Source organism: Bison bison, unplaced genomic scaffold (assembly GCF_000754665.1).
Source record: "Bison bison bison isolate TAMUID 2011002044 unplaced genomic scaffold, Bison_UMD1.0 scf7180017864243, whole genome shotgun sequence".
Taxonomy (NCBI): Eukaryota; Metazoa; Chordata; class Mammalia; order Artiodactyla; family Bovidae; genus Bison; species Bison bison.
In genome coordinates, this window is record NW_011494815.1 from 1,477,639 (window position 1) to 1,492,593 (window position 14,955).

General features: G+C 40.4%; 1 protein-coding gene and 1 pseudogene across 2 annotated transcripts in view; one reads left to right on the forward strand and one right to left on the reverse strand.

Annotated features, from left to right (window-relative positions):
• TGFBR1 (transforming growth factor, beta receptor 1) overlaps nucleotides 1-4,507 on the reverse strand; it is a 50,425-nt gene extending 45,918 nt beyond the window's left edge. Inside the window, exon 1 of the mRNA XM_010847106.1 lies at nucleotides 4,475-4,507. Within this exon, the coding sequence (XP_010845408.1) occupies nucleotides 4,475-4,507 (33 nt within the window). The remainder of the gene's footprint in view (nucleotides 1-4,474) is intronic.
• Nucleotides 4,508-12,588: 8,081 nt separating this feature from the next.
• LOC104993684 lies at nucleotides 12,589-13,179 on the forward strand (annotated as a pseudogene). The gene has a single exon (XR_825860.1). The product of XR_825860.1 is annotated as an NADH dehydrogenase [ubiquinone] 1 alpha subcomplex subunit 2 pseudogene (transcript).
• Nucleotides 13,180-14,955: the final 1,776 nt, after the last annotated feature.

Sequence of the window (14,955 nt, forward strand, 5' to 3'; positions counted from 1 at the left end):
GTTCTATGAAGACCTACAAGACCTTTTAGAACTAACACCCAAAAAAGATGTCCTTTTCATTATAGGGGACTGGAATGCAAAAGTAGGAAGTCAAGAAACACCTGGAGTAACATTTTAGGAATCAGTGAACTAAAATAGACAGGAATAGGCTAATTAAATTCAGATGACCGTTATATCCACAACTGTGGGCAAGAACTCCTTTGGAGTAGCCCTCAGAGTCAACAAAGAGAGTCCAAAATGCAGTACTTGGTTGCAATCTCAAAAATGACAGAACAATCTCAGTTCATTTCCAAGGCAAATCATTCAGTATCATAGTAAACCAAGTCTATGCCCCAACTGCTAAGGCTGAAGAAGCTGAAGTTGAACGAGTCTATGAAGACCGACAAGAGCTCCTAGAACTAACAGCAAAAAAAAGATATCCTTTTCATCTGGAATGAAAAGTAGTAAGTCAAGAGATACCTGGAATATCAGGCAAGTCTGGCCTTGGGAGTACAAAATGAAGCAGGGCAAAGGCTAACAGAGTTTTGCCAAGAAAACGCACTGGTCATAGCTAACACTCTCTTCCAACAACACAAGGGACGACTCTACACATGGACATCGCCAGGGGGTCAGCAGCAAAATCAGACTGATTATATTCTTCACAGCCGAAGATGGAGAAGCTCTATACAGTCAGCAAAAACAAGTCCTGGAACTGACTGTGGCTCAGATCATCAACTCCTTATTGCTAAATTCACGCTCAAATTGAAGAAAGTATAGAAAACCACTAGGCCATTCAGGTATGACCTAAATCAAATCCCTTATCATTATAAACAGTGGAGGTGATGAATGGATTCAAGGGACTAGATCTGGGAGAGAGACTGCCTGAAGAACTATGGACAGAGGTTCGTAACATTGTATAGAAGGTGGTGACCAAAACCATCCCCAAGAAAAAGAAAATGCAAGAAGACAAAGTGGTTGTCTGAGACCTTACTAGCTGTGAAAAGAAGAGAAGCGAAAGGCAAAAGAGAAAGGGAAAGATATACCCAACTGAATGAAGAGTTCCAGAGAATAGCAGGGAGAGATAAGAAAGCCTTCCTAAGTGATCAATGAAAAGAAATGGAGGAAAACAACAGAATGGGAAAGGCTAGAGATCTCTTTAAGAAAACTGGAGATACTAAGGGAACATTTCATGCAAAGATAGCCACAGTAAAGGACAAAAACAGCAAGGACCTAACAGAAGCAGAAGAGATTAAGAGGTGGAAAGAATACACAGAAGAACTATACAAAAAAGATCTTAATGACCCAGATAACGACAATGGTGTAGAGCCAGACATCCTGGAGTGTGAAGTCAAGTGGGCCTTAGGAAGCATTACTATGAACAAAGCCAGTGGAGGTGATGGAATCCCTGCTGCTGCTGCTAAGTCGCTTCAGTCGTGTCTGACTCTGTGCAACCCCATAGACAGCAGCCCACCAGGCTCCGCCATCCCTGGGATTCTCCAGGCAAGAACACTGCAATGGGCTGCCATTTCCTTCTCCAATGCATGAAAGTGAAAAGTGAAAAGTGAAGTCGCTCAGTCGTGTCCGACCCTCAGCGACCCCATGGACTGCAGCCTTCCAGGCTCCTCCATACATGGGATTTTCCAGGCAAGAGTACTGGAGTGGGGTGCCATTGCCTTCTCCTGGAGTGGGGTGCCATTGCCTTCTCCAGGAATTCCAGCTGAGCTATTTCAAATCCTGAAAGATGATGCTATTAAAGAGCTGCACTCAATATGCCAGCAAATTTGGAAAACTCAGCAGTGGCCACAGGTTAGTCTTCATTCCAATCCCAAAGAAAGGCAATGCCAAAGAACATTCAAATTTCCATACAATTGCACTCATTTCACATGCCAGCAAGATTATGCTCAAAATCTTTCAGGCTAGGACTTCAGCAGTGCATAAACCGAGAACTTCAAGATGTACGAGCTGGATTTAGAACAGGCAGATAAACCAGAGGTCAAATTGCCAACATACGCTGGATCACAGAAAAAGCAAGGGAATTCCACCCCAAAAAATCTACTGTTTCATTGACTATGCCAAAGCCTTTGATTGTGTGGATCACAACAAAGTGTGGAATATTCTTAATGAGATGGGAATACCAGACCACATTACCACCTGCCTACTGAGAAACCTGTATGCAGGACATGCAGCAGCAGAACTGGGCATGGAACAACAGACTGGTTTAAAATTGGGAAAGGAGTACGTCAAGACTGTACATTGTCACCCTGCTTATTTAACTTATATGCAAAGTACACCATGTGAAATGCCAGACCAGATGAATCATAAGCTGGAATCAAGACTGCCGGGAGAACCATCAACAACCTCAAATATGCAGATGATACCACTTTAATGGCAGAAAGTGATGAAGAACTAAAGAGCCTCTTGATAAAGGTGAAAGAGGAGACTAAAAAGCTGACTTAAAACTCAACATTCAAAAAATGAAGATCATGGCACCTGGTCCTATCACTTCATGGCAAATAGATGGGGAAAATGTGAAAACAGTATCAGGTTTCATTGTCTTGGGCTCCAAAATCAATGCAGATGGTGACTGCAGCCACAAAATTAAAAGACACTTGCTCCTTGGAAGAATAGCTACAACAAACCTAGACAGTGTATTAAAAAGCAGAGACATCACTTTGCTGAAAGAGGTCCATATAGTCAAAGCTATGGTTTTCCCAGCAGGCATGAATGGATGTGAGGGATGCACCACAAAGAAGACTGAGTGCCAAAGAACTGATGCTTTCCAACTCTGGTGCTGGAGAAGACTCTTGAGAGAGTCTCTTGGACAGCAAGATCAAACCAGTAAATCCTAAAGGAAATCAACCCTGAATATTCATTGGAAGGGCTGATGCTGAAGCTTAAGGTCCAATACTTTGGCCACCTGATGCAAAGAGCTGACTGGAAAAGACCCTGATGCTGGGAAAGATTGAGGGCAGGAGGAGAAGGGGATGACAGAGAAGGAGATGGTTAGATGGCATCACTGACTCAATGGACATGAGTCTGAGCAAACTCCAGGGGACAGTGAAAGACAGGGAAGCCTGGAGTGCTGCAATATGGGCGGTCACAAAGAGTCGGACATGACTTAGCAACTGAACAACAGCAACGAAGATGAATGATAACCATTCTGGATGATGAGTAACCACTCCTGGTGGCTCAGCAGTAAAGAATCCTCCTGCAGGAGACACAGGAGATGCAGGTTCAATCCCTGGGTTGGGAAGATCCCCTGGAGGAAATGGCAACCCACTCCAGTATTCTTGCCTGGAAAATCCCATGGACAGAGGAGCCTGGTGGGCTACAGTCCTTAGAGTTGCAAAGAGTCCAGACACAAATGAGCGACTGAACACATATACACACATATCTAAACAAGCACTGTCAGTCAGTTGGCTTTTACTACTGCTGCTTCAGCTGGGTTAAGATCTCTTTCAGGTCAGATTTCCTCATGAAACACTACAAGCGAGAGGTTTTTGTAATTGAAATGGTAACTGTAACTGAAAGAGTGAAAAGAACAGGGAACCTGAACCATCAGAGCAGATGAGGATACAGGCATGGTATATTTACTGTATTTTTAAAAGCCAATACCATATACACACTACAAGAATTACATGGGTCCTATCTTTGTAGTACAGTCCACAAGAGCTCATTAGCAGTAACTGCGGTTGTAATGACATTTTTCCATTCTCACTTCCAGCATTGTTTGAGAGAGCCATTTAAAGATTCAATAATGTTAACCTCGCCTGCGAGTGATTGTGACAGTTGACATCTCATTAAAACTGGCATTTGAGGAATGCATGCTGGCAAGTGTTTGATGAGGTATGAGGTCTGATAAACCTGGACTTACAAAGCCATGAAGAAATTAATACATAACCACCTTGCACGTTACCTCTGAGAACTGGCACTTGCAAGCTTTTAGTATCACTGAACTTAAAATATATAGATACAGATTTAAAATGGAATCAGACCCAAGGCTATTTTTTCTACTGTGAAACCTAAATATCATCTGTCACACTGAATAATTGTATTAATTTGAATTTTGTTGGTTTTGTAGCTCTCTTTAATTTGCAGACTTGGTTTACAGTTGTCAATGAGCCAAGAACAAAGATTTTATATCTACTTTCATGTCTATACAACTTTCAACACTATGAAAAATACATTTGTATTTTTCTCTTAAAAGTATTGCAAATTTGAGACAGTCTGTGCTAAAAGGGGGCTTCTCTTATATTAAGAGTTTTTCAATAAGAAGAAAATGTCTCTAGACAATGTTCAGTCGCTAAGTTGCCTCTGACTCCTTGCAACCCCAGTAAATTATCATCATGAACAGGAATAAATATGTGTGGTTCTTCTGTATACTGGTATCCGTATGTAAGTAACTCCAACCTTTCAGTAATACAGCTTCTTGCTGACTTTTCTACTTGACAGCAAAGGAAAGAACTAAACTCCTTGCTGAGTGCCTTTCTGCTACCTTGGCCCTTTGCTTCTGTGCCCCAATCTCCATTAGTAGCCACAGCTGCCTCAATCATAAGATGCATATTTTCCCACACTTTTAACATTGTGGAAATGTACACACCGTGTCACAATCAAGGTCAGAAAAAAACCCACAAAACTCCAGTCTCTAGAAAAAAAGGTAAGACATGATAGAGCTGTTACAACCTATGCCTGTGCAAACTTGGCTATGTATGGAAGGTATTACTCAGTTAATCATCACTTTATCTGCACTGGTAGCTCTCCTGCAACTAAAATTTAACTTAAGCTTGATCCCTATTAAGATGTCTTCAGAGATTTCTCTGTGATTCAGCACTGCAATGAAGTTACTGTGTTCACAGAAAACTGTCAGCCCCATGCCAGGAATACAATTACTAGGAGAATTTTTCAAATATTGCAGAATAAATCATACAATTATCGAGTCTGAAGATGTTGGTGAGATGTGAAGGACTGTTAGAAACCAAACATCTAGCTCTCAAGGGAAGAGCAAGAGTAAAAAGAGCAGAACACATGGGGTTATCATTCTGATTATATTCCAGTATCGGAGAAATTCCAAGTTGAGATTCTGGTTCTTAGTTTCTTCTATAAAGGAAATTTCCATGATTGCTTCATTTCATTGTATCCAGAGGTCACACATCAAGGCACTATTACTTCTACCTAATACCAGGGCTATCAACAGTTGAGTCACAAGCCCTTACACCTGGCAATGAAGAGACTATGAATAGTATATGAAACAGGGCCTACTGATGACTTAAAATTAAAATTCCTATGAGCCCTACTACAGGCTTCCCTGGTGGCACTAGTGGTAAAGAACCCACCTGCACATTAGTGCAGAAGACAAGAGAGATGCAGATTCGATCCCTGGGTCAGGAAGATCCCTGAAGGAGGGTATGGTGACCCATCCATCATTCTTGCCTGGAGAATCCCATAGACAGAGGAGCCTGGAGGGCTACAGTCCATGGGGTCACAAAGAGTTGGATATGATTGAAGCAACTTAGCTCATAAGCCCTACTGCGGAAATAAAAATTAGTACCAGGAACTTTGTCTTCCCAGCCCTTACACTTCTTTTTAGGCATATCCTTCAATACTGTGTCCCTTAACCTCACACCAGTCAGATTAGCCATCATCAAAAAAATCTACAAACAATAAATGCTGGAGAGGATGTGGAGAAAACAGAACTCTCTTGTACAGTTGGTGGGAATGTAAATTGATACAGCCACTATGGAGAACAGTATGGAGATTCCTTAAAAAACCAGGAATAAAACTACCATGTGTGAAAGTGTTAGGCGCTCAGTCATGTCTGACTCTTTGCATCCCCATGAACTGTAGCCTGCCAGGCTCCTCTGTCTACAGAATTCTCCAGGCAAAAATACTGGAGTTAGTAGCCATTCCCTTCTCAAGGGATCTTCCTGACCCAGGGATTAAACTAACCCAATAATCCCACTATAGGCATATCCCGAGAAAATCATAATTGAAAAGAGACACATGTACCCCAATGTTCACAGCAGCACTACTGACAAGAGCCAGGACACGAAAGCAACCTAGATGTCCACCAACAGATGAATGGATACAGATGTGGTATATACACAATGGAATATTACTCAGCCACAAGAAAGAACACATTTGAGTCAGTTCTAATAAGGTGGATGAATCTAGAGCCTGTTACACAGAGTGAAGTCAGAAAGAGAAAAATAAATATCATATATTAAACGCATATATATGGAATCTAGAAAAATGGTATTGATGAACCTATCTGCAGGCAAGGAATGGAGACGCAGGAAGAGACTGGACTTGTGGACACAGCATGGGCAGGAGCGAGTGGGACGAATGGAGAAAGTAGCACCAACATACATACATTACCATGCATAAAGCAGACAGCTGGTGAGAAGCTGCTGTGTAACTCAGGGAGCCCAGCCTGGGCTCTGTGATGACCTAGAGGGGTGCGATGGAGGCTCCAGAGGGATATAGATAATTATGGCTGATTTGTGTTTTGTTGTATGGCAGAAACCAACACAACCTTATAAAGCAATTTTCCTCCAGTTAAAAAATAAAAGAAAACATAAGAAAAAATACTCTTCTTTTTCAATACTTATCACCCTTTCATCTCCCATCCTCACCCATCAAGAAGTAGGCTGAATCATCTTGTTGAAATTCACTAGTGATGCCCCTTTGGTTGAATTTGTTCTCTTCTAATTATTTTAGGACAGGAGACACACTGACAAGCCTGTGTGCCTCAGTCACGTGACACTGCAAACTCAGTCCTTTGCTGCAGCCCACATCTGTCTCCACACTCCTCTCCTTGCACTTGTGCTCTAGACTCCAAACTGCCTGCCCGGGCATATTCTGCTTGGCTTACCTGTTAGTGCAAAGTCAACACATTCAAAACCAAACACAGCATTATTACTCCAAGAATAGTATCTGTGACAAAAAGTCCCCTGGAAGGATTCAGAGGTTTCTTCCTTGCTAAGAGAGAAGACAGATCAGCCACTAAAACGGAAAAAGGGGATGAAGACTTCTGACCAGACCCTGGATTCCAATCTTTTCATCACTCTGGTTTTTCTAGTAATGACCATTCTTTCCATTACCCCATTATATCACGATTACTTTTTACAGCACAGACTATTTCCAAATGTAACAAATACTCACCAACAGGTAGGTAAAGGAACACACACACAATGCCCTTTATTCAGTCTGCTTAGCTAGACTAAAAGCAGACCACACCATTGCTGGCAAAGGTGAAGGCAAAAGTTAAAAGTTAAATCCTTTCCGGGACTAACGTCAAGCCCTGTTAGCATCTAGTCTACCGGTCCACTTGAGCTTTGCAGAGTAGCCCACCTTCCTTTCTCTCCACACCCCTCTCAAGGAGGCCTATCTTCTTTTCTGCCTCTTTCAAGTCTAGGGAACCACACAGGTTCTCTTCCTCTTAAAATATGCGGCATATCTCTATAAAACAAGGCTAAAATCCTGTCTGCAACTCCCTCCAGCCTACTGCTAAGGGCTTTGTTCCTCAAAAGACTCAGTAGTTCTTAACTCCATGCCTTTTGGTTGCCCTACAGCTGTAATGTCAACATGAGTGTTAAAAATAACAGCACCACACGTTGTGAGAGTAAGTTCTCCTTCAGTATGGATAACATTTCAGTCCCAAATGTTGGGCTTCAAAACAAAAATCTTACTTATCCAAACATTTCTTCAGATAAATACCATTTACTTCTGCCACCTTTAAAGCACTTAAGAAGCATCATTTATATAATTCAATACATGAATGCGGGTACTTTGAAATTCTCAATACTTGGTTTTCCACAATACTTGCATTTTCTAGTCTCCAAAGCTCCATGGAATTAGCTGATATAACGTTAACTAGTATCAGAGGAAAAGTATGCTAAGAAAACGCTGCCTGAATGGCAAGATGAGATTTAATAGGGGCAATTAACTACAAAGGCCTTCGTTTAGGTTCAAAATAAACTGCACAAGTACAGGATAATTGCCTAGCAGATTTGGGGAATCTGTTTAAGAACAGATTTAGAGAGAGTCAACAGCACTTACTGTTAACTGTAGCCATGGTGATGGGGGAGACAGAGGGAGATTTTGGGCACAAAATCCCACAAATGTCCAATATAACAAGTAATCATAAGCGTTACTTGAATATCAATCTGCCATGTAAATGAGTCAGAGAATCAAAGAATTAATTCAACAAAGTTTGATCTGAAAGATACCACAGATGTGAAGACAACCTCATTTTATAGATGTAGCAACTGAGTCAATTTCTCTTACTCCAATACTAAATCAAATCATGAGATCAGGATGTGGTAAATTTTGTTTCATAAAGAGTCACTTTATAACTGCAGCTCCTCCCTACAATGGACTTGGCTGCTCAAAAGGTTATGACTTCCCTGTCATTAGAGATATTTAAGCAGAGGCTTAATGACCAAGTCAGATTTTTTGAAGTAGGGATCCTCTGTACTAAACGAAAAGTTAGTCTAAAACTCTACCATCCTTTAAACAGTAAGATTCTATTACCTTACAAGTTATATCAAACATTAAGTATCTAGGTTTTCATTTCTTGACCTAGTTCAACTTAACATCTTCAGGGTACCAAGATCCTGGTACACAGGAGAGATCTAGTATGTGTTTCTTAAGTAAACATCCAAGCAGTATCTCCTTACTACATGGACGGTTGCTACTAGCAGTGTGTGCTTGATTGCTCAGTGATGACCAACTCTTTTGTGGCCCCATGGACTGCAGCCTGCCAGGCTCCTCTGTCCATGGGATTTTCCAGGCAAGAATACTGGAATAGGTTGCTATTTCCTCCTCCAGGGGATCTTCTGGACCCAAAGGGCCTCAATAAAATGGCCACACAAGCAAATTTTCTCTTACCACTTTCTACCTTACTACCGTCATTTTTTTTTTAAGTCCTTTTCCCATTTCTCAGTGCTCTCCTTTCAACTGTCCAAAATTCCCATGTAGATATCTCTTAGGTCCATTTGATGTAACTACTCATTGCCCAGAATAACTTCTTTCATCATATAAATGGAGGACGAGCTGGCTCTGTCAAAATTACAGATGAAGATACCCTCCGGTTCACAAGGAATGTAGCCTATGGATAACTCATACATGTGTAAAGTGGCTTACATATACTTACCTAATAGGTAATGTCCTCATCAGTTCTACAAGACTATAATCTTCCCTATGCATCTATCAATAGAAGTGGTAAAATCATTATAAGATGGAAGATCATGCAGCCACACAAAGACTGACCCCAATGAGTATCAAGTAAAAATCCACAGTGCATAACACTGAATTTGATATAGTAACAACATTTGTGCTAAAAAAGGGAGAGAGGAAAATTCATACATATATTGGCTTGTAAATGTTACAAAGTATCTCCTTTCTTGTTGTTGCTCAGTCCCTAAGTTTTATTTGACTCTTTGCAACCCATGGACTGCAGCACACCAGGCTTCCCAGTCCTTCACTATCTCGCAGAGTTCGCTCAAAGTCATGTTCGAGTCAGTGATGCCACCTAACCACCTCATTGTCTGTCACCCCCTTCTTCTCCCTGGAAGTCTATAAAAGAAACAGGTAACGCTGCCTTCCAAAGAAGGGAACTGGGTACCCAGAAGACTGGAGCAGGAGGAGACTTCTCACTATAAACCTACTTTTTGAATTTTGAAAAATGAATGTATTGTATCTACTCAAAGTTACAAAAAAATGTTTAATGTGCCCCTCTGTACTCCATCCCCTTTCCCTGTTTTGTCTTCAAAACTCCAACTCAGGATATTTAACCCTGAGGAATACAGTCACTTCATGTCAATTTCAAGACTTCTTTCTTGAAAATAATTTGCAAAGATATAGCAAGAGCCTTTAAAAGTCTGCATCTTTTAACTCATTAATTCTACTTCCTAGAATTTAGTCTAAGGAAACAACAGATGATAGCAAAGATATAAGCACATCGATGTTTGTTACAGCATTTGCTGAAAACAATCTATATGAGTGACAACAGGGTTAGCGGAATACTGTATAGCCTTTAAGGCTGATAATTTATAGAAGTATGTTTAAGGACAGGGAAATAATCATCCTACTGAAGCTGTACACCATGTGATTATAATTTCATTCCTATCAAGCAATCTTATTTTTGTTTCACTTCAATGAGTTGAGGGGGGTATGTTAATATACAGAGCAGATGTGTGCACTCTACCTCACTCTAGCCCTTGGAAAAAAAGTGGACAAACTTGTATTTATGATGGTGAATGATTAAAAATAAATGAATTTATTTTCCTCAATCTAAACACACTTTTATAGTTTCTTACTGGATTTTATGTTGACTAGTGGGTATTACAAGAATACAGTAGTTAATTTCATGGAATTCAGAGACAAAAAAAAGCCTCATGTTCGAATCCTATCTCTGCCAGTTAGCCTCTAAGTTGCTTAACTTTTGGAGCCTGTTTCCTAAATGCATGACAATAGCAGTCTCAGAAAGTTTGAGGGTTAAATCAGGTAACAGAATATTTAGTATAGTGCCTAGCACATAATAAAATGCTCAAAAAATTCACTTATACACTCATTTTTTATCACTACAACGTGTCAGTTCCTGTTCTAGATGCTGGACAGAGAATCAGAACAAACCTTTTTATGGCTCTAGGAGGCAGCACTGACAATATAAACACGCGCACACACAACACTCAGCATTCATGGTAGCTATTTCTCACTCCATTCACAAATATCCATTCAGTTTTTCATCAATGTGCCTGCCTGAGCAAAGTTATTTAGTCCAAGAACTTCACTCCCACAGCATGTGAGAAGTAAGTACATGGAACCATGTTTGCAGTTCCAAGCCAAATTAACAAGTAAGTATGTATACTCATTTACATATAATACCCCTAATGATAAAGAATCACAACTCATTAATCGTAAAACGTTCATACTGGGAAGGCAATTGATAATTACCTGATAGTAACCCTCTGGTGGCTGAGATAGTAAAGAATCTGCCTGCAATGCAGGAGACCTGGGTTCAATCCCTGGGTTGGGAAGACCCCAGGAGAAGGGAATGGCTACCCACTCCAATATTCTTGTCTGGAGAATTCCATGGACAAAGGAACCTGGTGGGCTACAATCCATGGGACTGCAAAGAATCAAATATGACTGAGTGACTGACACTTAACAGAGTGACAATAACTATTTTATAGATGAAGAAACAGGGGTGCCCTAAGAGTGATAGCAATATAATCTAGATTTATTCTAAAAACCACAAGAAGGAAAAAAAAGGGGGGTTATCAGATAATCTAAGGTGGTCCTCTCCCAAGGAGGACAAGACAAAGGATTCAACCCCTTCCACTTGGAAAGCAAGAGTAACTGTAGGAGACATTGTGAGTTGGTTGCATAGACACCAAGATATCATGATGAATGTCACTAAATGGAAGTGACAAGTCATTCTGGGCTAGGGGAATGAAGTATGCAACAACTGCGGTGAGAAGAGGCGGTAACCACCCACTGGCTGCCTCTGAAGTGAGGGCAGAGGAGAGTTACACCTGGGCCAGCAAACAGCAAAAGACCTACTGGAGCCACAGTTGAATATGAGGCGAAGGTCTGTGCAGCTGGTAATTTCAGAAGCAGACAGTAAGGCCTGAACACACTTTACCAGAACAGAAAATGGTGTCATCTGTGGAGGAGGAAAGAATGTGCCTCTAGGAGGACAGAGATGACGAGGATGAGACTCGTGCTCTCAAGGAGCTCTCACGGTAATGTGAAGAACACACACACAGCTGACAAATGGTGATGCAGACAAAGTGCTGAGGGAGCACAGAATAGGGAGACATCTCAAAGAAGACACCTGAACTGAGGCTTATGCAAGGCTAAAGAAGTAAAGGAGGTCATACATAAAGATACTGTACATAGACTCAGGAATAAGAGAGTTACAGGCAGTTTAGGAAAATGTAAATAGATCACATCAACAAAAAAATGGATGAAACTCAATACCTACTCAAAACAAAAAAGTCACTATACAAAATGTTGTCACCTTTTCTTAAACCAGCAACAAACAGAAAACAAACATTCTAAAATAAATCATTCACAAAGCACCCAAAGAAATCAAGTGTCTAGGAACAACATGTAAGACTTTCATAGTGAAAGCTTCAAAACATACATATAGCCAGTAAACACATGAAAAGATGCTCAACATCACTCATTATTAGAGAAATGCAAATCAAAACTATAATGAGGTATCCCCTCAGGTCAGAATGGCCATCACCAAAAAAATCTACAACCAATAAATGCTGAAGAGGATGTGGAAAAAAGGGAAATGTCTGGCACTGCTGGTAGGAATGTAAGTTGATACAGCCACTATGGAGAACAGTACAGAGATTCCTTAAGAAACTAGGAATAAAACTACCATATGACCCAGCAACCCTACTACTGGGCATATACTCTGAGAAAACCATAATTAAAAAGACACATGTACCTCAATGTTCACAGCAGCACAATTTACAATAGCCAGGATATGGAAGCAACCCAGATGTCCATCTACAAATGAATGTATAAGGAAGTTATGGTACATATGCAGTGGAATATTACTCAGCCATAAAAATGAATGAATGTGAATCAGTTGATAGAGCCTATTATACAGAGTGAAGCTGAGTCAGAAAAAAAAAAAATTGGGATGATTGAGTACTAGCCGAGATGGCGGCGGCTGCAGCGATTCGTGGGGTCCGAGGCAAATTGGGTCTTCGTGAAATTCGTATCCATTTGTGCCAGCGCTGGCCCGGCAGCCAGGGCGTCAGGGACTTCATTGAGAAACGCTATGTGGAGCTGAAGAAAGCGAATCCCGACCTGCCCATCCTAATCTGCGAGTGCTCGGATGTGCAGCCCAAGCTCTGGGCCCGCTACGCATTTGGCCAAGAGAAGAATGTCTCTCTGAACAACTTCAGTGCTGATCAGGTAACTAGAGCCCTGGAGAATGTGCTAAGTAGCAAAGCCTGAAGTCTCCAGTGAGGATTAAAAACAACAGCCCCAGAGTCTGGGCTCTGCTGGACTGAGAACAATGTGGAGAAATGTATTTTGTTCTGTATAAAGATTGTGCTGAAAATGCTGTCTAAAAATGATCTGATTCGCATCCCACCAACTACCCATTATTGTGCAACCGTCTGAGGGAAAGCAGTTGAATATAAAAATAAAACTTATTTTATTCTGTCCCATCAAAAAAAAAAAAGAAAGAAAAAATTGTTGTATATTAATACATATGTATGGAATCTGGAAAAGTGGTAATGCTGGACCTATTTCCTGGACTTGTGGACACAGCAGGTGAAGGAAAGTAGGACGAACTGAGTGAGTAGCACTGACACGTGAACACTACCTTGTGTAAAACCGAGAGCGAGTGAGAAGCTGCATACAGGCACAGAGAGCTCAGCGCAGTATCCCGAAAACCTAGACGGGTGGGATGCAGCGGGGAAGGGAGGCTCAGGAGGGAGGGGATATATGCACACTAACAGCTGAGTCACACTGTTGTACAGAAGAAATCAGCACAACATTGTAAACCAATTATCCTCCAGTTAAATTTTTAAGATTACTTGATAGAAATTAGGAAAAACATAAAACAAAAATTTATGTATAAATGGAGGAACATGTCAGTCTTCTCACTGGACAGTTCAACACTGTAAAATGTTAATATTCTTCAAAGTGATCTGTACATTTGACAAAATCAAATCAAAATGCTACAGTTTGGGGTGTGTGTATGTGTATGAACTGATAAGTTGATTCTAAAACTTATATGGAAAAACATCCCAAGAATGGCCAAAACAATCTTGAAAAACAATGCTTTTGGAAGACCTGCACTACTAGATATCCAGACCCATTATAACAGTACAATACTAAGACAATATGGTATTGGCACAATGGCAACCAGAACGATGAAATAGAATAGAGATTCCGGAAACAAACTCTCACATATAACTCTCACATACAACTACTTAATTTATAGTGAAGGTAACGACATAATGCACTAGGAAAAGGCAGGCATGACCAACAAATAGTGCTGGGTCAACTGGAGATACATATTTTTTCGATGAAAAAAAAAAAAATCTCATACCAAAATCAACTCGCAACAGACTGCATCTCAATGTGAAAGGTAAAATAAGAAGCCGTTTAGATGAAAACACACAGAAAAACATTTTCAAGACATTGAATCCAGAAATATAATCAAATAGGATTCAAAAAGCACTCACCTTAAAGAAAAAAACCTGAAGCTGGACTCCATTAAAATACATTACAGCTCAACAAAAAGATCCCATACCCTCTGCCATGTTTCTATATTGCCTCTTTTTCTTCTGAAAGTGAATTAGTTGCTCAGTTGTGTCAGACTCTTTGCAACCCTATGGACTGTAGCCCACCAGGATCCTCGGTCTATGGAATTCTCCAGGCAAGAATAACGGAGTGTGTTGCCATTCCCTTCTCCAGGGATCTTCCCAACCCAGGGATTGAACCTGGGTCTCCTGCATTGCAGGCAGATTCTTTACCACCTGAATCACCAGGAAAGCCATCAGGGAAGCCCAAATAAAAAATTTTCTTTTTTAGAGTTCTCAAATATTTATCTATTTTAATAACGTGTCTACAAAAACTAATTTGGAGTTTTATGTATCAAATCTGTTTTTCTTAATTTTTTTTCTAAACCCTTAATTTGTTTGTATTTACTTAGTCTCCAGATTGATTTTCAATCTTTTCACTTTCAAATTTTCCTTTGGGGATTCCTTTACTGACACTCCCACTAGGTTTGATAAACTCTTGTTCATTTCTAAATGGTTTGTAATTTACAACTCCAACAGATACATGATTGATTTTGGTTTTTTTTTTAGAGGGGTTGTTAATTTTTAATTTGAGTTTTCTTTGTAGATTTCCATATTATCAAATCATCCATTTCCTGGAAAACTGCAGAATTATTTTACAAGATTATTAATGATTATGAAATTGGAATAATTA